Genomic DNA, 23,958 nt, shown 5'->3' with positions numbered 1-23,958 from the left:
TTAATGGCTCTCCCAGCTGTACAGAGGCAGGCAGTGGGACCTCCTTGAGGTTTATTAGGTTTGGCACTAGCATGGGTCGGACACATTTTTTGTTGTTGTTCTAACATCTCAGAAAAATTCTCGTGCTCTATTTATTCCCATTTGGGTAAAAAAATGTCGAGGGAAGGTGAATCAAGTGTTTCATTCAAAACTTTGGTTCTTGGCGGGAGAAGGAAGGGAGAACAGCCCAAACTAATAAAGCGGAGGGCAAGGAGGTCTAAATACAGTGTTCCTGCTCAAGAAAGTTATTTCATTGCTTTAAACTTGACCAGATTTACAGAAGATTAAAAAAAAAAAAAAGAATCTGAGGCTTGCGGATGTGTGTCTGTCAGTGGGCAGCCTTTCCGAGGGGAGAATTTCCTTACTGCCGACATGCGCGACCAGCACGAAGAGCTCGCCTGGCGTGAGCTAGTTACTGCCAGGCCAGATCGCATCCGTCAGGAAGAGCGGAAAGCGGCTCTGCGTGGCTGCAGATAGCTGCGAGGATGGACAGATAGCTTATCTTGGCCCACTGCATGTTCAGGAGATGCCTGACCGGGYGCCGGATCCCTTGTTCCTTGTGAACTTCCCTTCTCCCCATCCCAGAGTCACACAGAAGGAAGGATTAGGTCCACGGGGAAGGGCTGGGCTGCTGATGGGGAATTGGTGTAGGCGTCCTACAGGAAAGACCTCAGAAGAGGTGACACTGCAGTCTTGCAGGGGCAAGTGGAGCCAACATATTGCCCATCAGTGCTGCGCGGGTGATACAGCAACGGCGTTTGGCCTGTTGGTTAATAAACACCAACCAGTAGAAGTTGGAAGTTGCTAGAAAAGTTTRTGACCAAAACAGAAATTTGTCCAGGCAGCCTTTTTAGAGAAGATGATGTGGCAGTTCAGCACTGTGCGGTAGAGCCAATGCTAGCCCAGGGCTTTTTGCATGATGAGAGCCAAAATACTTAAAAAAAAAAAAAAAACCCAACCAAACAAAAGAAACAGACGGAAAAAAAAAACCAGGATGAGTTCTGGGATGCTCTGGAAGGCATAGCCTGAAGGGGTTTCCATTGCTGTGAGAGGGAGAGTGATGCTTGSTTGTGTATGATTAGCTGCTCTTAAAAGGTTTGTGCATATCAATGGGAGGAAAATGCATTTACAGTTATCACTGGCTCCATTTTCTCATCTCTGCAAGCTGGAGACTGTGGTGTTTGGATGAACAAACCCTTCCCATTTGCACCTCTTGAACCACAACACRGTTTGGATTCTAGTCCTTTGAACTGATGAAGTCAGCTGGACTGTTGCATTCTTACACATGGATGTGGGAGCAGAAGAGTAGGTTTTCCATCTCCTGCCTTTGCAGGAAATTGCAAAGTAGAATACCATTTTCAAGCATCTCAAGCTCTACCTTAAAGTTAGAGAGGTGTTGCTTCTAGTGGTTCAAGTTGAACCAAATTTATTTTCTATCTGCCACCCCCACGCAGGTTTGGAGGKCTGGCATCTCTGCTCTAAGCCTTGACATCCCTCTGTATCTAATGAGCTCACCTTTTTTGGGTGGGGATGGTGATGATCTGCCATCCAGATCTAAGTAAAGTCTGCAGTCCAGGCTGCCCTCGTGCTGCTGATTTTTCTAGTCTCATAAGATCTGTGTCTGGCAAGATAAGCGTCTGGGAAGCGCTAAGCATCCTGCTTTCCCGAGGCTACGGGCAATCAGGGCAATAATGTGCAGCAAATCATACTGTGAATTTTGAAGGTGGTTAATGAGGGAAGATGAGTTATCCCTACCGAAAGCTTGTTGCCACTTCAGCTGCCTCCAGGCCACAAGTTTCTGGATGGCAGGGTCAAATCTGTCTATAATGTCTCCATGTGGGAGTAGATGCCTGCTCCAGAAAATCATAGTGCAGCCTGGATCCTCTGAAAAGCCTCCCTCCGAATGAACGCTACTATTCAATGTCTGTATTTTGTGTAAAATCAGTTGATTCTCCAGCCCAGGCCTTTGGGTTGACATTTCCGATGTGAATCTATTTCCTCTCTTGGGTATAAATAGCTCAGCCAGAGAGGGAAAATACTGCGGGGGAGAAGGGTTGGTCTTGAAGCACAGAAATAGGTTTGAGCTTGACAGTGAATAAGTTAGTTATATTCCCCTCAGATCTGCCCACTTGCTCTAGGCAGTCCCTGGGGACACGCAGCATTATTTATCGGAGCAGGGCTCCGTCTGGCAGCCCAGCCCTGAGCGAGGAGGGGAGGGTGCCCCAGGGACAGCACCTCGTCTGCTGAAACCAGGGCTTGGAGGGAATAGCTGCACCCTCTCCATTTCCAGGGCAGAGAGACCTTTCTTCCTTTGAGGGATATCTTTCTTCATGTCCTTAGAGGAAAGCCTCAGTGAGCTTTCAGCCACGGGTTGAGATTTTGTCTAAAAGAGATAACAAGGAGGTTGTACAAGGAAGATGTTTCTAAACATGTGCACAGCTCTTGCATCCTTCCTCACACATTTCCAGTGCAAGGTACTGACAGGAGCTTACTCTTTTTTCAAGGTCCTCAAAGGTCTTTTGGTCACGCAAGAATAGGGTAGAACCTGAAACCCCTCATGGGTCCCACCAACAGCAGAGTATTGCAGACCCAGGATAACCAGTGAGGCTCTGCATCCTTTGATCCCATAGATAACTAGCCCAAAAGGAGACATCCTTTAACGTGGGATATTAGCATGTGCATTTTCCTTCCTACTAAATAATACTAAGTATTAATGAAAACCYCAGGGGTTTTGTCTGTTATGTCTAGGGACTTTTGTAGGATGTTGTTAAGTCGTGGGCCTGCTCCAAGAGTAGAGCCTAGTTGATGTCATGTTTATTCAGTCTTCATTGCTTGTCACAGACATTTTTTCTCCCAAAGCACACTCTTCAAGGCTATACTGCCAAACACTTAAGGACAATGCAAAGTCAGCGCAGGAAAAGTCTATGTGTAAAGTATCAGTATTGTTTCTCCAAAACCAATAACTACAAGACTGATGCAGAATAATTGGGACAGAGTTTAGCTGCAAGCAGATGGTAGAGCGTATATTGTGTATAAAATATATTAGTTCAATAAGTCAGACAGTGTTCCCATATCTGCAGCAGCCGCAGGTGAGTTCAGGATGTAGAAAATTGAGCTTACATTGATATAAATGCAACAGCAAGTGGGGTCTTCCTAGATGGTTGTTTGTGAACAGCAGGGGATGTTAATGCTATTTCTTCTAATCTGCTGTCTTTGTTTTGCTTTTTTTTYCCCTCTCCCTCCAGGACCAGGAAGAAAATAAAGGAGCCACCAGCTGGCCAGAGTTTTATATTGATCAGCTGAATTCAATGGCTGCTGTAAGTATTTCTAGCACGACATGGGGCTTGTGAAAACCATCATGCTGTAGCTRCAATAGTGTCGTGTAGTAGTTTTCAGTCTTTCCAATTAAGGTGCCTGCAATACTTCGCAGTTTGTCCCAGCAATTCAGCCACCACCRATTGAAGTGAGGTGAAATGTAGGGAGAAGCAATGTCGTTCATTAGGCCAACAGATGCAGCTGGGAAAAGGGAAAAAAAATGCTTGAAGGCGCGTGAGCCTTTCCTCTCACCCCAAGCTGCAAGCCTGCTAGACTAACGGCAAGCAGTGATTTTCAGCCTAAAGCTGGTTTTTAGGGAACCTGTTAGATGGTTAAATGGCAGTTAGGTACCGCGCGCCTGCGATCGCTTTGAAGCGGGTAGCCCTCGTGCTTTTTCAGCACCTGCTGTCGCARCGAAAGTTGGCTCCCTGCTAGCACCTTGTTACCGTGATGCCCTTCTGCGTCGTGCAGCCGCGGCAAAGAAATGGCTCTGTGTGTTGCCCGCTCTTCAAGGACCGCAGGCCTCGCAGTCTGCCGTGGCTCCAGCGCACCCCACTGACCTGCAGGCGTGTTTAGATGTATTTTTACGAAACGCTTTCTTGTCGTTGTGCTGGGCAGGACGAAAATAGTGCTATGATCTGTACCCTGAGAACTAGCACGCTGCAGAAGGGAACGCGGCTCAAACGCGAATACCTGGAGACCCTACTGCTTTGGTTTAATAGGTGCTTCCCAAGCGGTGGGCTGCATGGCTTTTTTGAAGCCATACATTTTGGCCATGAGGTCAATAGGAGCTGTCACAGGGCCCAGGACAGGGGATGGGAAGGTGGGACGTGTRGGAGAGCCTGGGATCGAGGCGAGGAGGAGGAGAAGGGGGTTACGAGTGAGAAGGGAGCTCCTGTCCTGGAAAGCTGGGACGGAGGAAGCCGAGAGCCGGAGCGGAGCCTGCGATCACAGCTCGTCGAGTGCCTGGAGGTTGGCTTTGATCTCGTGGCCGCCCTGATATGCTGCCAAAGAGCAGCACAGTTAAATGCAGGGGTCAGCACAGCTCTTCACATACGCTGGCACCGCGGCCGTCAGGTGCTGCAAGAAGCAGCCGGAGCATTGCTGCAGCCGCCCGGCACAGCTTCGCAGCCGCTCCGGCCCTGGGAACGTCCTCTGAAAATGCTTGGAGGTTTTTAGCACTCCTAAGAGCTCCCCAGTGCCCGAGGAACCTGTGCAGGGAAGCACGCCTCAGCCAGGCAGTTTACTGTGGGATACTGTGATTTGTTTATTTATCTCTTCTTTTTACGTAGTTTATTTCCTGGAGTGTTGGGTTATAGGGGATATGCCAGGATTTACATCCTGGCCCCCACGAGCTCCGCTGTTCCTCTCCTGAGTTGCAGGTTTTCCGTCTCGTTTCTCTGAGCCCAGTGGTTTGGGGGGGAGATAGTCTTGAGCATCCTCCATCCCAGGMTTCTCCGGATGAGCTGTAGATCAGCAGTTTGGGATGACTCCATTTCTGCCTGTAGGGCGTTAACTCTGGAACTTACTGATCACTTTCGTGACAATACTAAGTCTGCGCTCTTGAGGTGATGATCCAGCTCTCGTGTTTGTCCCAGCGCTGGTTGGCAGGGGTTGCTGAAGTGATGAGTTGGCCTCRCCTATTCCTGGGGAGAAGAGAGCAAGCCACATCCCTTCTCCGCTGGTAAACACCAGCAGCATCCATTGCCCTAGCCATGCCATGTTATCCCGTTCAGGCCCCTGGCATTTCCATCGTGCAGAAGGGACGTGGTATGAGCGGACTTGCTCGCCCGTCCTCCTGGGTGCCGCTACAGCGATAGCCGACTGTTTGCATTGCCCACCGGCCCGTTGCTTAGGCACAAGCAAAGACAATCCCGGAAAGGACCTACGCAGCAGAAATACCACCTGGTTTTGGTGTTTACCGCTGCTTGGGATCTCACTGATGCGCGTTCCCTGCTGTTTTGAAACAAAACCTAGGTGTGTGGGGAAGGAACAAGCTGGTAAGCGACGCTGTTCGGCAGCACGGAGCTGATGTGGTTCGCGCTGTCGCTGCTGCGTGATGCCTCTAATGCTTGCAGCTAACGGTAGCGTGCAAGGGAGAGGCTTAATTTCACATGGGCTGGGGAGTTCTCCGTGTGCCTGGTTACCCCGGTGCATTCGTCCCTGCTGTCACCAGTTCAGGCAGTCTCCGGGCACACTGCAGGATATTGGGGGTTTTTCCTCAATGCCTGCTCATTTCCTGGCATCCTGCGACTTGAACAAAGATCTCGGCTTTCAATTTTAAGAGTTGGTTTAAGGTCCCAGTTGCCGAGGGAAACTCAAAATCCCCATTCATGCATCACACAGCAAATAAAACAGCATTTTTCTTTCAGTTGCCCATAACCTCCTGGCTTTTTTGCCTTATTCCCGTGCTGRCTGTGGTGATACCTGCTGAATGAACTCTTTGGTTCCCGGGAGCAAACCCAGCGTTGCCTTTCCTCTCCCGTCTGTGCATTTGCTTTGCAGGGAAACCTTGTCTCTCTAATCTGCCTTTCTCCATTTGCAGAGRAAATCGTTGATTGCTTTGGAAAAAGAAGACGAGGAGGAGAGAAATAAAACAATAGAAAGTTTGAAGACTGCACTGAGGACGAAACCAATGAGGCAATTCTCTTCCGTTTCCTTACTTTATTGCTGTTGTCGTGCCTTTCGATTTGTGCTCTCTGACAAAGGGTTTTTTTAAATAGAAATATAAATGAGGAGCATTAGGCCTGCTGAGGATGAGRAGTTAGGAGGCGAGGACCCTGGAATGGCACTCGCTGCTTTGATTCAACTATTCTCTCTTACTGTTTTTTTTTTTTGTTTTTTTGCTTTTGCTTTTCCTCTGTCTTTTTAATAGATGAGAACCACCAGGAGCTTCACATCTGTTGAGGGAAATCAGGCAACATTTTTTTTTCCAAATTTACTTCTGTTCTAATTGGAACAAAATGTAAAAATTCCTTCCGCATTGAATTTTTCCAAAAAATTCAGCCTTTGTTGGTCAACCAAGCCCTTTGTTTTGACTTCAACTTCTTTTGCATTTTTAATGGAATAAAATCATATGAATCTTCAGGCTTTTGTGAAATGCAGAGAATATTGCTAGGAGGCTTTGATGGGGAAGACAAAGGATGGAAGTCTTTCTAAATGCCTTTATTTTTTCCTGCCATTTCTTTGGAGCCTGCATGTGCGTGTCTGCAAAATCTTTAAGATGTTTCAGGTTGACATTTTCTGATGGAAAAATGTTCCATTAAAAATGCATGACCTGTTCTGGTTATGGAAGAAACAGCTAGTGTTTGCAGATGAAAATGTTTCCCTTTTGTGATGATTCTGGCGGTGGCACTCTGTAGGAGATTCGCAGGGTCAAGAGTGAGCAGCCCGTTCCCATGAAACCCAGCMCCTTGGGCACGCTGCTCCCGGCCGTACCTTTGGAGCAGGGGTAGTACCCAGCCACCGTGCTAGTTTGTGATAAATTTTTCCAAGATCCTGATGTGGTTTAGGTGTCTCTGTCTCCCTGCAAGTCAGTAGGATGCAGGCTTGGAGAAAATGTTACCTATTGGACCTGCTTTGCTCTCGAGGAAATAAACATCATATTTACTGTTCAGTTTGGCTGGAATAAGAGCACATTTAGAAGTTCCATAAAGCAATTTTTACTGAGACTGCAGTTATGCATCAGCCCTGCTTGTTGTAAATTAAAATCGCCCCGGTGCTGGAATATTCTTGGCTCATTGGCTTTCTGAGCCAGTGCCTTTTGATAAAAGAGAGTACACCCAGCTTGAGTGGTATCGGTCAGGGAGATCCTAGAAGGCACAAACAGTGTGCGGTGCAGGAGAGCGTGTTCTGTCTGCACGGTCTGTTGGATCTGCAGTGGGCACTGTCATGCCTTGGCTGTCTGCTTTCTATTAAGCTTCATTGTAAGTCGTAAAAATCTGAAATCCCTGCTTAAAAAACTGCGAGGTGTGYGTAACAGGAGAGAAGAAAGATGCGAGTGGTGAGCCAGGGAAAGGTAGAAGGGGGTAGAAAGGCTGGTCCCAGGCTGGTCCCAAATGAGTGTGTTTTAAGACTCAAATTGGGGGCTGGGAAGGTTTTGCAGCAGCGTTGCTGCGTCGTGGCATCCTCTGCCCTGGGGTCTTGCTGGTGGGATGAGTTAGCTGCTCCTCTTCCAGGTGTCGTAACTCCAGCCAGCCTGCGTTGTGCAGATGGTGTGTGGATGCCTACGCTGCAGAAACGGGGCCTGAATAAATGGGTAGATTTTTGCACTCTCCTGTCCCTGTGCTCTGAGCCCTAGTAGCCATGCAGGGTATTTGCTATGCAAAGTCCATGGCAGGAAAAAAGTACATAAGACAGTTCTGGGTCTACCAGAACAATCTTTTGTGGRTAGAGGGGGCCTTAGCATGTGGTTTTAAAGCAGCCCTCTTTCTGACAGGTTTGTAACCCGGTTCATCGACCTGGATGGCTTATCGTGTATTCTGAACTTCCTCAAAAGCATGGACTATGAGACAGCAGAGTCTCGAATACATACCTCGCTCATTGGATGTATAAAAGCACTAATGAACAACTCCCTGGGCCGGGCTCATGTCCTGGCCCACTCGGAGAGTATTAATGTAATCGCTCAGAGTCTGAGCACAGAGAATATTAAGACGAAGGTGGCAGTGCTGGAAATCATGGGCGCTGTGTGCCTGGTTCCCGGGGGTCACAAAAAGGTACTGGAGGCTATGCTGCACTACCAGAAATACGCCAGCGAGCGGACTCGGTTTCAGGTAGGTGGGTCTCAGCTTGCTTCTYGCTCTGTTTCTGGACGAATCGTCCCCTGGTGCTGGGTGGAGAGGGGCTGATCTACTTGGAACCTCCCTGGAAAGCCCAATTTGCCATTTTTATGCCTTCCTCTTCCTGGATATTTAAATGCGTCTTCTAAATGATTTGTTTTGGCCTTTTCCAGTTTTAGTACTATGATACTGTATCTGATGAGAGCCATGGCTGAGAAAAAAATGTGGAAACAGTTCCTTAAGTCCCCCCATCCCCAGAGCAAGCCTTGGTTTTGCAGGATCCCTAACACTGCTGATGTGCAAGGCTGCAGTACATACAGATGGGCTGATGTAGCAGCTTGATGTTAGCAGATGGAGGTGCTGAGATGGGCAGTGTTACAGCCACAAAACCTCATAAGCGGGTTGCTATGGGGGCTGTAGRGGCACTACGAGGAGCTGTTAATGTACATGGAAGCTGGTGGTTTGTGCAGCGTAGAGGGGCTGTTCTTGGAGCGCGTGTTGGGAGTTTCAGCCTATTAACTTAGGTCGTGTATTCGGCAGACGCTGATCAATGACTTGGACAAGAGCACGGGGCGGTATCGGGACGAGGTGAACCTCAAGACAGCAATCATGTCCTTCATTAACGCTGTGCTGAGCCAGGGAGCAGGCGTGGTGAGCTGTGGGGCTCTTTGGAGAGGGTGCTGTTTTGCTGGTTGTTGGGGTTTTTTTAATACGATTTTAGATAAAAGGCATCTTGCTGTGTTGACTCTATAACTATCCTTTCCAGGAAAGCCTGGATTTCAGACTCCATCTGAGATATGAATTTCTCATGCTGGGAATCCAGCCYGTCATTGATAAACTAAGAGAACATGAAAATTCAACCCTAGACCGGTGAGTAGTGACCAACAGTCTCCTGGTTAGTTGTCCTTTCCTTCTGTCCTTGCTTTCTGGTTTTAGGATTTGGTGRGTCTACACTGAAGATCTGGCCCCTCTTGAGGAAATTCCTTTTTTGTAGCCAAGGAAAGAGGGAAGAAACCTGCTAAATCCGCACCAAATGCAATGGGAAYAGGAGCGACCAACTTGCTTTGGCATCTGCCCTGATTAGATACGCCAGGGGCACCTTGCTCATTACCAAGAGCCAACATGCACATTGACCCACCAGCTCCATTTACTGCACTCTTAACTCATGGCTGAACCGGGAAGGGTGTCCATCCTGGGCCTGGAGGACTTCTGTCAATGCTTCTCCTCCTAGTGCCTGTCTTTTTCCCAAAAGACTCCTTGGAGAGGCTGTAATTACTATGCCCTTTGTGTTTCTGATCTGGTTTCTCAAGCCCACAAGATGAACATGTGGAGCTATTGGAGCTCTAGACCGCATATGCTGCTGATGTTTCAAGTCCTCTTTTTCTCTAGACTGTTGTCTGCTAGCTGACTGCTTTGGAAGTTCCTCCAGACTGATTGCTTGCAGTTTATTAATTGTAGTATTCCTATCTGCTTAAACAGTCTTTTTTCTTTTTCCTCAGGCATTTAGATTTTTTTGAAATGCTTAGAAATGAAGATGAACTGGAATTTGCCAAAAGATTTGAACTGGTGAGTATGAACTGGTACGTGATATCGGGATTCCTTTTAAAAGCACCCATGGATAGGGACAAAGTATGGTTGCTTGGATAAAATTTGGCAGTTGGAAATCTGTCTCCTGTTCACCTGCTCTGTCCTAGCCACCATCCCACAGCAGTCCAGCCATTTYGTCTCTTTTCCTCTGGCTGCAGATCAGTGCTATTTGCTGTCCTCTGGGCTTTGTAGCTCACCTGATTGCGTTTGGGGTGTTTGCCTGTCAGCAGCGTGCTCTCAGGCAGAGGGGATGGCTCGCAGCGTTTGGAGTTGAGCCTTGAGAAACTCAGGGGCCATAGTCTGATCATCTACTGTGGTATCTCCATGGAAGGGCTACAAGCCGTCAGGTTGTCTTTGCAGGGCTGCCTGACCCGGCCACGTTCAGGTGGCAGAGGGAGAGAGCTGGAGCTGGATTTGGCRCCTGTAACGGCTGCCTAACGTGGTATTTCTTTCTCAGTCCATGGCTGATCTAGTCAGGGTCTGCATTGCTTTGGATGCTCCAGCAAGCGCTCAAGGTATCTGCCCTCTGTCTGCCCTGGCTCCCTTGTCCAGGGTCTGGCTGTAACAACACCGCTTTGCTGCGCAGAGGTGCTTCACTAGAGGAGATTCCTCATCAATGCAGAAAGTGCCCAGAAAGGGAGACCCCAGGGCAGGTCCTTCTCTAAAGGTACCTATTGCTGCTGCTGTCTCGCATCCCCTGTTTCACTCTGACTCTGACCTCAGCTGGGCTCAGCTCGTTTCCTTGGGCTTGTGGCCTCAGTTTGGGGAGGCTGCTGAAAACCCCCAGAAGTCATCGCTTTGGTGGCTTGATCTCACTGTGCTCTTTTCCACAGGTTCACATAGACACCAAAAGTGCAACTCAGATGTTTGAGCTGACGAGGAAGAGGCTGACTCACACGGAAGCATACCCGCACTTTATGTCTATCCTCCACCACTGTCTCCAAATGCCTTGTGAGTAGAGATGCATCGCTCTGCCAGGGTGGGCAAAAGAAACCTGCAACCGCCTGGGGCTTTGTAGCCCAGAGCTAGTAGTCCCTCCCCAGGGCTCCAGGCTTGCACGGTGCGTCCAGATGATGGGCAGCCCAGATCTCCCCCGGCCTTCTCGAAGGTCTCCTGAGCAGGCTGTGGCCTCTCAGTCCTTCTTCTCCATTCCTATGTAGATTTTTTCTCTATGCTTCTACTGCGAGGTGGCACGTGCTGGGAGATGATTCAGTCTCTCAATCTCTCTCCTTCTTCCTGTTTAGATAAAAGAAGCGGCAACACTGTCCAGTACTGGCTATTGCTCGACAGGATTGTACAGCAGATCGTCATACAGAGTGACAAGGGGCAGGACCCCGACGCCACTCCCCTGGAAAACTTCAACATTAAAAACGTCGTCCGAATGTAAGTGCTCGTCCTCCCTCCTTGTAGCCTGCTGCTGAGCGGTGCCGAAATGGGCCGACGTGTCTTCGCTGCCTCCTGCTCAGGGCTGCTTGGAACAGGGGGTAGGCGAGGAGGTTTTGGAGTCACCCCTGGCAGATTTAGATTACGTAGACCCATCCGATGAGTTGTGCGTGTGAATTAAGCTGAACCTCCGTACTGGCAGTGAACCATTTCCTTTAACTGTAACTGTCACTGTTCCTTATTCATCGCTTACTGCTTACACGAGTGATGTTTCTGCTCCGAGGTTGGCCAGGACCCCAGAGCAGTTGAGACGGCAGTGTGTCTTAGCATGCAAAAACTGGCGGGTGGGAGTTGTGGGGAAGCAGAGAAGAGGTGTTAGAAATACCAGTTTGGGAACTGCGCCTGGACAAACAGCCCCAGATTTCGCTCTACGGTCTCGCTCAGTCCTGCTCGCTGCTGCTGATTTTTGCCTGCTCACAGTATTAAGATTGTTTCGTAACGCTACTTGTATTTTTTTCTTTTAGGTTAGTCAATGAAAATGAAGTTAAGCAGTGGAAAGAGCAAGCAGAAAAAATGCGAAAAGGTGAATGATAAAAAAGATAAAAGGCATTGGCTTTAACCTTTGCATGTACAGTAAGCTAAACTGGTAGTGTATATGCACACTTTAACTGGATGGACTCTCTGCAGACTTTATTCACTGGCTGAGATTATACCATAGGGCTTACAATGGAAATGGCTGAAGTAGATATTAATTTTTTCTTGGAGTCTTTAGGGGAAAGGGAGTTTTGTTTCCACAAAAATATGCTGTTGTTAGATTTAAAAAAGAAAAATACCAGAAACTATGAAAAACAAGGATTTGATTTTTAAAATTACATTCATCCTTCTTTCTCATGATCAGAAGACAAATGCTGCTATTTGGTAGGTTAATTTTTATATATCAGAATAAATGAGGAAGTCAGGAGTGATGTATCTGGGCTTGGCGGGGAAATTGTCCTCATCTAACAAAGGTTTTGAGCACAGATTTAAGTCCTGATGGCCCTCTTTTTTCCTACAACTTGTTTGACCTTAATCACTCAGGCTTTGATTCAGTGAAGCACTGACGTCAGGTAAGAGAGCCAGTGTCAGTGCGTAGCCCCGAAATACCCCGGGTCAGCGTACATCACCGGGTCAAGCCGCCTGACTTCTTGCCTCTCAACACTGCAGCTCTCAAAGGTGCAGTGGGAGGAATAATGACTGTGGATGTCCCAGGACGTTTCAGCAGCGCTGCCAGCGGGCTCAGGACTTCTCCATCCATCCCTTGGAGACACCTCTGCTGGATCCCTTGTTGAGCATCATGTCTCAAAGTCTGCAGTGCATTGGAAAACTCTGGCCAGGGTATTAAGCACATGATGCAGACTCTCTTTTCTTAACTGTGCTGCTTTTCTCTGGGGCAGCGTAGGGTTTGTTCTCCTGCATGCTGCTATCTGCAATAAGGGAATATTTGCAATCCAGAAGTGATTTCATGGGACTGTTTTGTGGGGCTGTTTCAGAGCACAGCGAACTTCAGCAGAAGCTGGAAAAGAAGGAGCGGGAGTGCGATGCCAAGGCCCAAGAGAAGGAAGAAATGATGCAGACGTTGAACAAGATGAAAGAGAAACTGGAGAAGGAATCCACTGAGCACAAGCAGGTCAAGCAGCAGGTCGCTGATCTCACGGCACAGCTCCACGAGATGAGCCGGGTAAGAGCCCAAGCCTCCTTCCCACTTGTGGTCAAATCCCAAATCCCCTCTCCTCACAGCAAATTGAAAACACTCCGGGCGAATTCTGGAGGCCAAACTGTCCATGGGCTGAGAAAGGCTCCAGCTGGGAGGACATCCAGGGTGCTGGGGATGGGGCGATTTTGCCTCTCTAGCTGCATCATGCCTCTGTTGAAAGCATCCAGTCTTTGAGTGCCTCCCGTGCTGGTTAAATTTGGCTTTTTTCCCATAAGAGCTGGCCATGCTTCCTCGAGGTATGTCCCAGCCTGTCCCTTGAGGCCATCCAGCAGCTCTGTCTCCGGGAAGCAGCTGCTTTGGGCTCTGCTGTGGGTTGGGACAGTGGCCGCCAGATGAGTGTGCTGCCCAGGGGTGCACTGGGGGTGGTCTGGGGGGCTCAGACGGTCCGCTCCTCACCCTATGTGACCGGTCTCTCGTCTTCTTCTCTCCCAGAGGGCTACCTGTGCCGCGGTCCCCGGAGGACCTCCCTTGCCCCCAGGAGCTCCCGGTGGGCCTCTGCCTTCCCCAGCTCCCGGATGCCTCCTGCCACCACCACCACCACCACCGCTTCCTGGGGGATGTCCCCCACCGCCACCACCGCCACCCCCTCCAGGTGGCCCCCCACCACCCCCTGGCCCCCCACCTCTCGACGGGGTGCTGCCTCCTCCCGGAGCACCACTGGGCTTGGCCCTCAAGAAGAAGAGCATCCCACAGCCAACGAACGCCCTCAAGTCCTTCAACTGGTCCAAGCTGCCGGAGGTGAGCCAAGCCGTGGGCGCCCCCCTCATGCTTGCAGAGGTTTGGTCAACAGAGCTGTTGCTGCTCAGAGCCAGCCTGTTCGCACCTCGTACCCATCGGTGGGGCGGGACGGCGTGGGGGGCAGGTGGGCGCGAGGATGTACCCCCAGCCCTGCCCTCGATGTGTTTCAGAACAAGCTGGCAGGCACCGTCTGGACTGAGATCGATGACGCAAAAGTGTTTAAAATCCTAGACCTGGAAGACCTTGAAAGAACCTTCTCTGCCTACCAAAGACAGCAGGTAACGGTTGGCCCGGGGCGCACGGGACCACTTGGGAAACGCGTAGCCGTTCTGAAAGCGCTCGGTTTCCATGTGTGGTCTTGAARCACATCTCCTGTCATCACCTCACTCTAGCACTGTATTTGCCAGATGGACTCAATCTGGTTTATACTCTCATCTGCATGCCCGTGCCTTTGCATCGAAATGACAGTTAACAGCTAGATTCGTTCGATTTCTCCCCTGCCCACGTACCTGACCGCATGTGTTGCAGTGTGAACACACTCGTGTCTTGAAGATGAATCTCGAAAGAAATGACAGGGATTGTATGAAAATAGCCCCCAGATGTGGCCACAGTTGGGGAATATTTTTGGATCGCTCTTAACAGCAACTGCTTGGTGTCTCTGTATTGGGTGGAAAATTTATATCCCTCTCTGGCCAAAAAGGACTAACTTTTACCCACATCTACCATGGGTGGAACTCTTCTTTTATTTTTGTAGTGAGCCCAGAGCAAAATGTGAGCTTTGAACACAAAACAAATCCCAGACCAAAATAATGACACGACAGACAAAAGTCTCTGCTTTTTAATCTCGTTTTCCAGCAATATGGCCCCAGCTTGGAAGGCATCAAAGCACATGAAGAAAATTAGGCACTTGTTTTACCCGAGGCAGGATATTTAGTGGGCAAAAGCCATGAGGTTTTCAGGAATGTAAGACAAAAAGCCAGGAGAGATGCTGTAAAAGTTGTGTTCACCTGCCACATCTTGGCCTCGCTGCTGAGAGGAGAGAAGGGTGGGTTGTCCTGCTCTTCACAGGCTGGGACAGGAGAGCAGGGAAGGAAGGGACCTTAGATATAAGCTTCTTAGAGGACCTGAGAATTTAATCTCTACCAGAGGCTAATCTAGAGAAAGATCAAGGTGGATAAGAATAGGTTAAATATCAAAAGTAACCTACCAGAAGTATGCATGGTCTCAGCGTATTTTGGGAATAGGTCACTAAGGTGCTGACTCTTTTCCCTCGGCATTTTTGAATCTTGACTAATGCTTACTGAGTAGATTAGCGGGCACAGGAGATGGAAATGGAAAGGAAGCAAAAATAGAAGGCTGGCGTGCTAGCTGGACGTTTTGCCCTCTGGCTTGTCAACATGAGTCAGTTAATCGCCTGGATACTAGATCAGTGCGAGGCAGAAATTTAAATTTAAAGATAATTCAGCTTGGCCTCGGTCCTGCTGGGCAAAGCATTTGGTTAGAGGCATGGCCAACAAGAAGGGGCAGATCCTGTRTGCTGCAGGAAGAGCTGTGGCACCCACCTGTGCCTCTGCTGTGGAGAGCACCCAAAGAGGGTTGTGGCTAGTAGACGAGAGAGGGAGCAGCTCAATGGAGCAAAGACACTTTTGAAGAGCAGAAGTGTGCCTTGGGCATGGCAGGAGGCCCAGGTGCAGCAAAGCGCATCCCAGAGACCTTCAGGAGGGCAATTGCTGCCAAGTCCCTGGCCTTAAAATGTGCCTCGTGGAGTTGTGGCTCAGCTTAACTGAGACAAGCAGATGAAGTGTGGAAAAGGTCTTAAAAGAGCAGGTAAAGCCTGGTGACAGCAAAACCTGGGATGAGGCTGGGATCTATCACCGCAAAGACAGAGACTGGGATGGGACTGGTGGAGGATGCTGCAACAGCATGTGGAAGGGAGATTTGGAAAGAAGAGCTGAAATCTCACCCAGGCCTAGAAACCTTTCTTCCGCTGTCGATGTGACTGCTGCACGGCACGTGCATTCGTTGCAGCTCACCGACCCTTCGCGATGCCACCGTTTGGTGCAAGACCTCCCTCTGGTCCCAAAGGCCCATAACTACACCTGAGGTGTCTTTTCCAGCCTTCCCCAGCACACTTGAACACTGGTGGGCTCCGATACTTGGAGGGCAATCCTGGCCACAGGGCAGGGAAGCTTTGGACCTGTTTCACGAGTTGAACAATGGAGTTCAGTAGATTCCTGCCAGCAAACCAAGCGATAGGGAGCTAAAAGCACCCCTCTCATTAGCATCTCCTCTGTTTGCAGTCCCTGTGTGGGAAGGGAGGTGCTTGGCAGCGTGCCTCGGTGCTGCCTGCAATGCAGCTCTTTAAATAACTGCCGTGCATGCAACACCCCATGGACTTAGACTGTGCTCCTTGAAATAATATACACACACGGCAGGACACCTCATGCAGAATTGGGAAAGGGCAGAGGGCTGGGGGAGCTCCCTGTGAATGGCCCGTCTCTGCAGAGAAGGACGATAAGCAAATGTCCTATTAACTCACAGCGTTTCCTAGCTGTTCCTTTTCTCTGAACCTGCTCTGCAGTCGCCTTCCCCTGGGTTGTGCTCAGGCAGGTGACTCTGCGATGTTCTGCCTCCAACTCACCCAAAATCGCAAAGCAGCCAAGTGCTAGCGACTTAGAGGCATTTCCCTCGCGGTGGTATATGAAAATGGGTTTCTGCCCTGATCAAATAGGGGAGGAGCAGGGATTTCTCCTCCTGTTCCCCATCCTAAGCCCTTTTCAGAAAATGACTTCAAGTTCTCCTGAGACATCATGGCGCTAGGGCCTAGGTATCGGTGGCTGCCTTCCTGCCCATGCTCTGAGTAAATTGATGCTCAGAAATCACACAGCCATGTGAATGCACCGTGGTGCTCAGCACCCACTCAGCATTAAGGTGCAGCTTGAGAAAGGGTGTGTGCAGCAGAGATCTCTGAACCCATCTAGAAGTGRCTGTCATGGGTCTGTTATTGATGGTTCTTGGCTATTTGTGTTATGATAGTGCCTGCAAACCTCTGCCTAGGTAGTGCACAGACCTGAGGTTAATTATGTACTTAATTTTAAGTATCTCTTTAAGTGCTTTTCCCAGGTCACAAGCTAGGTAGTAAATGCAGGCTATTAATGAACTGTGCAGCTCTAGGGAAAGGCCCTTTCCATGCAAGGAGGACAGGAGCACCCTTGGAGTTTTTGAGACTCCAAGCTGTGCTGGGCAAGACTTCCTCTCTTACCCCAAGCTGCTGCTTCCCCATCGGGAACGTGGGCACACAAGACACCCCTGCGACATGTAACCCAGAGCAGTAATGTCTAAGCCTTCAGGAAAGCAGATCCCTCAGAGATCTGGGTGTTCTTGGTGGCCACCAACTCATATCATCCCCCACCTCCATGCCAGGGGTCTGCAGATGTTCCCCTGCCAGGCGGTGGGGAGATGGTTCAGCCTGGCTGAACCAGTACTGCATGCACCTGGGCTCTGACCCCCCACAGCCTTTGCTTGGCTTCCGTCACCAAAATCACTGTGATGTTAATGAAATTAACTTTAATCACTGTGCTTGAGTCACTGATATTAATAGGGTGAAGCCTTCTCAAGGGCTGGCCCAAGACTATGGAGGATTGAAACCAARAATTGACTTTACCTGTTTCCACTCTGTAGTCAAGAGGACCTTCCTTTCCGGGACATCAGCACTTGGCAATCATGCTAGATGTAGTAGGGAAACATGCAGGAACTCTGTCCTTTGGGCTGTGGCACGAAGTCCCAGCAGGTCTTGGGGGCAGCTCAGGGCTTGGGTGGTCATGCAGTGGCAGAGAAATGCAAGTCTAGATGATCTGGGCTTAGACCTGCTACCCAGGGGTCTGTGCCTCCAGCAGACATGCTTTGAGCGCCTGCAAACTGGGAAAGGCTGGAAACGACACTGATAAGTGGTAGTGATACCRCCGGGTGCAGTCCTGGGAGGTCCTGGATGCAGCAGTGGCGAGTGTGGTAAAAGAGCTGGGGCCAAGTGGAAAAAAAAATATGTATGTTGTTGGATCAGGGGCTTAGCAGCGAGCTAGGAAAGAATTTATCTTCCAAAAAAGGATGCAAGAGGAAAAGCCTCATCTCCTCTCTGTAAGCCAGGGTGACCTGCACACAAGCCAGAGGGTAATAAGCATTGGTAACGTTTGTGGGGACAGCAATAGTGGATTTTAAAGATACACTTGTTCTCTAACTGCTATCCTTCCCATTCAGTGGAGGTTGGATCACAGTTAATGCAAGAAACGGGCAGAGCTGAGGTTTGTTGGAGGCAGGGGGTGAGTTTTTTCACGCTGGGCCTTTTCCATACCTTGAGGGCGTTGTGAGTTCTCTGTTTCGTGAAGACAAGATGCCAGATTGCAGAAGGACAGCAGCATCCTCCAGGGGGGTAGATCTGAGCATCTGGATGAAAGAAGGGATTCCTAGTTAAGGATTAGCTAAATGAACGACAGCGTACCTCTTCCCGCTTGTGGATCTGCTCTGTGCCTGTCTCAGGAAGGGAGCTGCTCGGAAGAGGCTGCTGTGYGAGACACTGGTCCTTTAAAACCTTAGCTGATCCGGGGAGTTAAATGCTGCCTTTGCAGCAGCCTTGAGTTCAGCTAAATTGTACAGTTGCGTTTTTCAACTCATCTCTCTAAAGTGCAGCAACAGCAGCTTGCGTCTCTTCATTTGGGGCCTGTAACTTCCCCTTCGCTTGCGAAGACCCCAGTTTGGCGAGATGCTCACCTGTCAGCCAGGTGTTTCATGGTGCCACCGGACATGAAGATAGACCTTTGCAGCTTTAGCTCTCAGGTCTCCCTAGTTATTCACAGAAGCATAGCCCCTTCTCTGAAACGCGAGCCACAGCTGGGAGGAAGAATCTAGCTCCTTCCCCTCCCAGGGGAGCTAGAGGTATCGCTTTTGCTGCGGCTGGTTTGCAGCCTGCAAAAATCGACTCCCTACCCCAGCACTGGGGAGAGGCAGGAAATCAAAGGTCTGGTCCCCCAGGGCAGCGGATGCAGGCCAGCAGGACGCCGGCTCTGCKCTGGAGCTGGCGAGGTTAAGGCTTGGGAGGGTCTCGGCAGCTCGCAGCCGCGCGCACACCTTGCCGCGCCGAGCGGCGCTGCGCTGCTCCCGCGGACCGCGCCGGCGGAGCTGCGCGGCGTGGCGTGGCGGAGCGTCCGGGTGTCCCCAGGGCACCCCGTAGACGCGCCCTTGTTGTGTTCCTCTGCAGAAGAAAGCCCTGGCACATCAGCTGAGCGTGCAGGGACACTCAGGAAAGGGTTGGTTAATTGKTTTTTTGGCTGATATTTCTTTGTCTTTTGGCACGTTTTGTTCTGCTTCTTGGTTTCAGCATTTTTCTAAGCTCGARGAAAGCTTTTTGCGTTCATTTTTAACCTTTGCTGACACGAGAAACCATTTGCATCGAAAGCCATGGGGAGAGAGAGCGCTGCGGGGCTTGCGAGCAGTCCGCCTTCGGCCTCCCCCGCGAGGGGTCTGCAGCCGAGCCCAGGACGTGTCGTGTCCTTTAGCAGAGTCGCTTCCCCTCCTCCCTCCCGAACCCGCAGACCGTTCCTGGGCTGATAAAGCGTTGGCAGCCGGTCAGGGGGGAACCTGCCTGAAGGAGGTTTCCTTTAAAACCGTTGTAATGATGGAACTGTGTTTGGAGATGACTAACTCAAACCAGGCACGCGGGCTGGCGGTCACCTCCTAACAGAGGCAGCGCGGCTGTACGTGAACTGGATTTGGAGACTGTCTRACACCTAAGTGTCTCTCACRACATAGTGTGCCTTCCCCCCCCCCTTTTTTTTTTTTTTTTTAAGAAATGCTCTATTTATGCACCTTGCAAATCTCCCTCCCCATCACAGATCTGTTCGATGGTCTCTTGAGCCAAGCAAAAAAAAAAAAAAAGAAAGAGGCAGCCTAGCAAATGAGGAGGGAAAACTCTTTTGCGTGTGCGTGTGTGTGTGCGCGTGGTTTCGTGATACTGGCTTTGCTGCACGTGCTTAAAGTCTGCCGACTAACGCTGTAGGAACCCAGCAGAGGAGCAAGATCAGCAGAAGGACTAAATGCAAGCTGGGTGTCAGAGTAGTATTTCTCCAGGCTGCCAAGCCCTGAAGAAGGGTTATTCTCCCTGTAGGAAGAGAAGTCAAGGAGAAATGTGTTGCCATGGCAAATGGTAAAGTTTTGCTGTGGCAAGATTTGCTCCGGGATGAGAATCTCGTTATTTCCACTTGAAAGCCCTGTTTTTCCTGGCAGTCGTGTTGACATTTCATTCTCTCAGATTCACAAGAACTAGCAATTTTCTTCCCCGGCGTTTGCAGGCCGAGCGGTGCTCCTTTGGGCCAGCGCTCACTGACTCTCGCACAAAGCGATGGCTGAGTTTGGCAAGAGRTTCCCCGCGCATCCTTCCAGCTCTCCTCCGCATTTCCCTCCTAGCATCCCAGCACAGAGCCACCTTGACACGATCCCTTYGTAAAACAGCCTCTCCCTCGCCTGCCCGCCTTCCCGGCCCTGCGCCTCTTCACTTGCATCCCTTGAGCTCCACTGCATTTTCATTTGCATCGTCCRTTTTTCGGAGCTGGTAGACCCCGAGTGCTTCCCCTTGCTGCCGAGACCTCTGTGTTGTACTCTCTTCTTGACTGTGCTTTGAGTCTTTTTGGTTTTGCTGTGATCACTGAATTGCATGTGTTTTTACTGCCTTTTTCCATGCTTCTGCTATGGCTGTAGGACTTCTTTGTGAACAGTAACTCCAGACAGGTAAGTGCCCATCTGCAGAAGCCTCATGTCTTAATGAACGGGAAGGCTTTGGGCTGTGAGGGCAGGGCAAGCGCCCAGACGTGGGCACGGGGCACGTGCAGGGCTGCTGCGTGTTGCAGTGGGCGTTTAAACACAATGAAAGAGGGTGTAAATCAGGATGGTGCAAAGACACACGCCAAGAGGAGCAGCCTGAGAGTTAGTGTCGGGGACCCGGTAAGCAAGGAGCTGCCCGTTTTCCTCGTCCCCATGCTTTCCAGCTTGTCATGCACATGGGGCTTTTCGAAGGGTCGAAATAAATAAATTAGGGAGGGATGTGGCAGAGAGGGACTTGGCAGCATTTTGGCATCAGCTTGTCGTAGCCAGGGCAGGCSAGGCACAGGGAGAGGGCAGGTATTGCAGACCCGGCGGCCAAAGGCAGCCGTGGACCTCCCGTCACGGGGCTCCGCTTCACCCGCGTGCCGCTGCCCCTGCTGCCGCAGGCTGCCTGTTCTTGCAATTTCCCACCTTGCCGCAGTTTTCTTTTTAAAATGAGAGAAGGAATTTTAAAATGTGAACTTRTCTTTGTTCTCTCTACACGTACAAAGTGTTGGTCTGCCAGGTTTTCTAGGCTCTGCGACATTTAGTGTGTATCTGTAGTGTGCAGGACCTTGCTTCTGCCGGTTACATTCCTTACAGAAGGATTGAGTAGCTGGGTGTTAATTTATTAATCTTACTAAAAGCAACCAATATGGTAAATTAAAACCAGGGCAACACGAACTCATTGGCCAAAATTCTGCAAACATGCATTAGATTTGCTGTTAAGGAGATCTGCCCATTCGTTTGCAACTGTAGTTTTACCTATTGCATTTGGAAAGAATATATTTAAGCTACTCCTGAGACTTAGGTGCTCATGTCGCCGTGATTTGTGCTTTCACACCCCTTAATGTTTTTGGAAGCATTTTCCTGAATGAACAGCAAATGCTGCAGGTTGTATTTGAAAGTGTGGTAGGTGTTACTGGTTAACTTCCTATCGAGGACTGATGCGTGAAGGGCGACTGCARATGTTTTGAGTGGTGGTAAAGAACAAGGGTAATCCTAAGTGTGTGCAGCAGTCCATAATGAAATATTTCAAGTGAGGATTTAATGAAGTATCACAAATATGTATGCTAAGAAAGCCCTGCTTTATTTATTCAGCARTGCCTGTGTGTTTGCAAATTCTTAAATCTTCCCCTGTCTGAGAAAATATTTACATTTCTAACCAGTGGCTTCAAAGCCAGTTCTGGTTTATGAAATGACTTGCTATATTTCAGTTACAGCCTATGGGTTTTGCTCGTAACCCTTGGTGACACTGCTGATTAATGGGGGCCCGCTGCATACAGCGCTGGTATGTGCTGAGAGTACTAAATGTCTTCGCTTCTTCATGGCTTTTCTCCATGCCTTTTTTTGTAGAAGGAAGATGCTATCGATGACACGTTGAGTTCCAGGCATAAAGTCAAGGAGCTTTCRGTAATAGACGGCCGGAGAGCTCAGAATTGCAATATTCTTCTCTCAAGGTATGGTTAATATCTTTTTGCCCTTCGGGGGAACCAGTTAGCTGATACCGTTGTCCTCTTTCCGATGGTATCAGGTGCTGGTTAGTTTAGAGCTGGTGAGGAGGAGTGCACCCTGAGCTGGAGATATGCTCTGAGTCCCCAGGGGGGATTTTAATGACAGGAGCCCTGGCAGGAGAGCCAGAGACACCTGAACCCTGCTATAGAGTTACACGTCTTTGCGGTATGGTTTGGGGCAGGGAAATACACTTAAGAGGGTGCGTGGCAGTTCACGGGTCCCTGTAGAGCCTCAGAGGAGCTGCGTTACCCAGTGAATCCTCCTGGGGATTTGGAGGGGGGTTGATTTCATCTTTTATCTTCTTCAGATTGGATTTTATTCATTTTTTGGCAACTGTTGAAGGGGCCTTCTATTACGCTGGGGAAAACACTATATATTTGAAGTGTGTAAGTAGCCAGCCTATGCATTGGGCACCCCTGATGGAGCCTCAGCCCACCGATGATGGTGGAGTAAGTGGAGTTTGAAGCACCACACAGTTGRATGTGTTTACATCAGCCAGCCATCTGATAGTAAAATAACTTAGTTCAGGGCACTGGTTGTGCTGCTCCCAGTGGAGTTAGTGTGTGTGCAATCAGAGTGAGTTTAGCTGGATTTCGGCAAGGTGTTTAAGGATGCAACTGGAAGTTAAGCATGCAAACAACCCCTTCGGTGTGAACGGGAGCTAGTYGTGCTTAACTTCAACGGTGCCTTGCTCAATAAAGGTCTCCATTTCATCTCACTCATAAATCTTTCTCRTCCAGTAAATTGATGGCTGGAAACAGGTTGCTTATATTGAGCAATGGAACTAGCAAAAAGGACAAGACATAGGCCACAGCCTGTCCACCCTCCTCTTTGGGTTATTTGCTAGGAGAGGCTCAGACTTGCAGGGTTGTCCTCTGACTGCTTGTATCCTGCTTTTCCTCTGGGTGTCCAGATGAGGCCTGCAGCACCCTGCATGGCTCTCTTCTCCTGCGAGGTTTGGAGGGTAAGAGCATCCAGGCCCTCAGCCACCGGGGCAGGGGGGGGGGTGTACTGCTTCGACTGGAAATATTTCCCAAGTGGTAGCCCACAAGCCCTGAGGTCTCTCCTGCCCCAACTCTGTGAGAGTTCTTTAGCAATAATATATTGAGCCAAAGAAACACATAGAAAAGTGAAAAAAGAGTGAGCGCAGACTCTCAGCAGATCCCTTTGCTGAAACGAGCTGTTGGTGGTTTCTCCAGGCCATCCCCGGCAGTCTGAGCCCACACAGCTCTCGATGCTGCGTGGTGGTGGTGCTGGAGGAGAGAAGCAATGTGGCCTGGTGTGAACTCCAGGCACARGGAGGATGGGCCACTTCCAGGCACCTGCCTTGGGGTTGTGCCCCAGGAGGACGAGTGGCTCTGGCAGAGCAGTGGCTTCTGCTACCTGCTCTACTGGAGGTGCTCTGGRGTTTGCACCTTGCTGCTTTTCCAAGGGCTGAGCCTGCTGAGCCGTGCACGCCTCAGGACTTCAGTCAGTGTGGTGAGAAACCTCGCTGAGGGACCCAGCAAGCCAAGATATTACTCCAGCGTTGCAGCAGCATCCAATTCTGCCCCTTTCCTGTGTGTGCACAAGAGCACATTGAGATTTCTCTCCCTAAAATCTCTTTCACTGATTTACTCTTAACACCAAATAGCAGAAAGGCAGGACAGTCTTGGGATGAAGTCCCTGCTCGGCATCCTTCAGCACGCTCCCATGGACCATTGTAGACTCTGGCTCAAGCCCTGCTTCTTCAGCAGATCTTCCATGGGATCTTGGGCATATCCTTTAATCCCTTCCTGCCTCAGCTGCACATCTCTACACTGGGGAGAGCAGCAATTCCCTATCTCTGGCATTGCAGGGCCCTCCGTGCGGTGCCATGGGAGAGCCTGCCTTGCTGTGGTCTCCCAGGGTTGCTCTCAGCAGCTGGGCTCCTGCCTCGCTGGGCGCGCTGGGGAGAGGAGAGTGGATTTTCACATGTGAAAGGACCTGCAAGGTTGGCCCCTTTTTTAGCCCAGACATTTG

General features: G+C 49.9%; 1 protein-coding gene across 1 annotated transcript in view; it reads left to right on the top strand.

Annotated features, from left to right (window-relative positions):
- Positions 1-23,958, top strand: part of DAAM1 (dishevelled associated activator of morphogenesis 1) — a 93,528-nt gene that overhangs the window by 54,202 nt on the left and 15,368 nt on the right. Inside the window, exons 4-16 of the mRNA XM_085315069.1 lie at positions 3,285-3,356; positions 5,900-5,994; positions 7,793-8,126; positions 8,673-8,783; positions 8,899-9,002; positions 9,632-9,698; positions 10,553-10,670; positions 10,964-11,102; positions 11,627-11,685; positions 12,632-12,819; positions 13,288-13,593; positions 13,764-13,871; positions 21,799-21,902. Of these exons, the coding sequence (XP_085171195.1) occupies positions 3,285-3,356; positions 5,900-5,994; positions 7,793-8,126; positions 8,673-8,783; positions 8,899-9,002; positions 9,632-9,698; positions 10,553-10,670; positions 10,964-11,102; positions 11,627-11,685; positions 12,632-12,819; positions 13,288-13,593; positions 13,764-13,871; positions 21,799-21,902 (1,805 nt within the window). The remainder of the gene's footprint in view (positions 1-3,284; positions 3,357-5,899; positions 5,995-7,792; positions 8,127-8,672; positions 8,784-8,898; positions 9,003-9,631; positions 9,699-10,552; positions 10,671-10,963; positions 11,103-11,626; positions 11,686-12,631; positions 12,820-13,287; positions 13,594-13,763; positions 13,872-21,798; positions 21,903-23,958) is intronic.

This window comes from Rhea americana, unplaced genomic scaffold (genome assembly GCF_003343005.1).
Source record: "Rhea americana isolate MKP2758 unplaced genomic scaffold, rheAme1 scaffold_42, whole genome shotgun sequence".
In the NCBI taxonomy this organism is placed as follows: Eukaryota; Metazoa; Chordata; class Aves; order Rheiformes; family Rheidae; genus Rhea; species Rhea americana.
The sequence above is the reverse complement of the archived record's forward strand: the minus strand, read 5'-3'. Positions and strand labels throughout refer to the sequence as shown.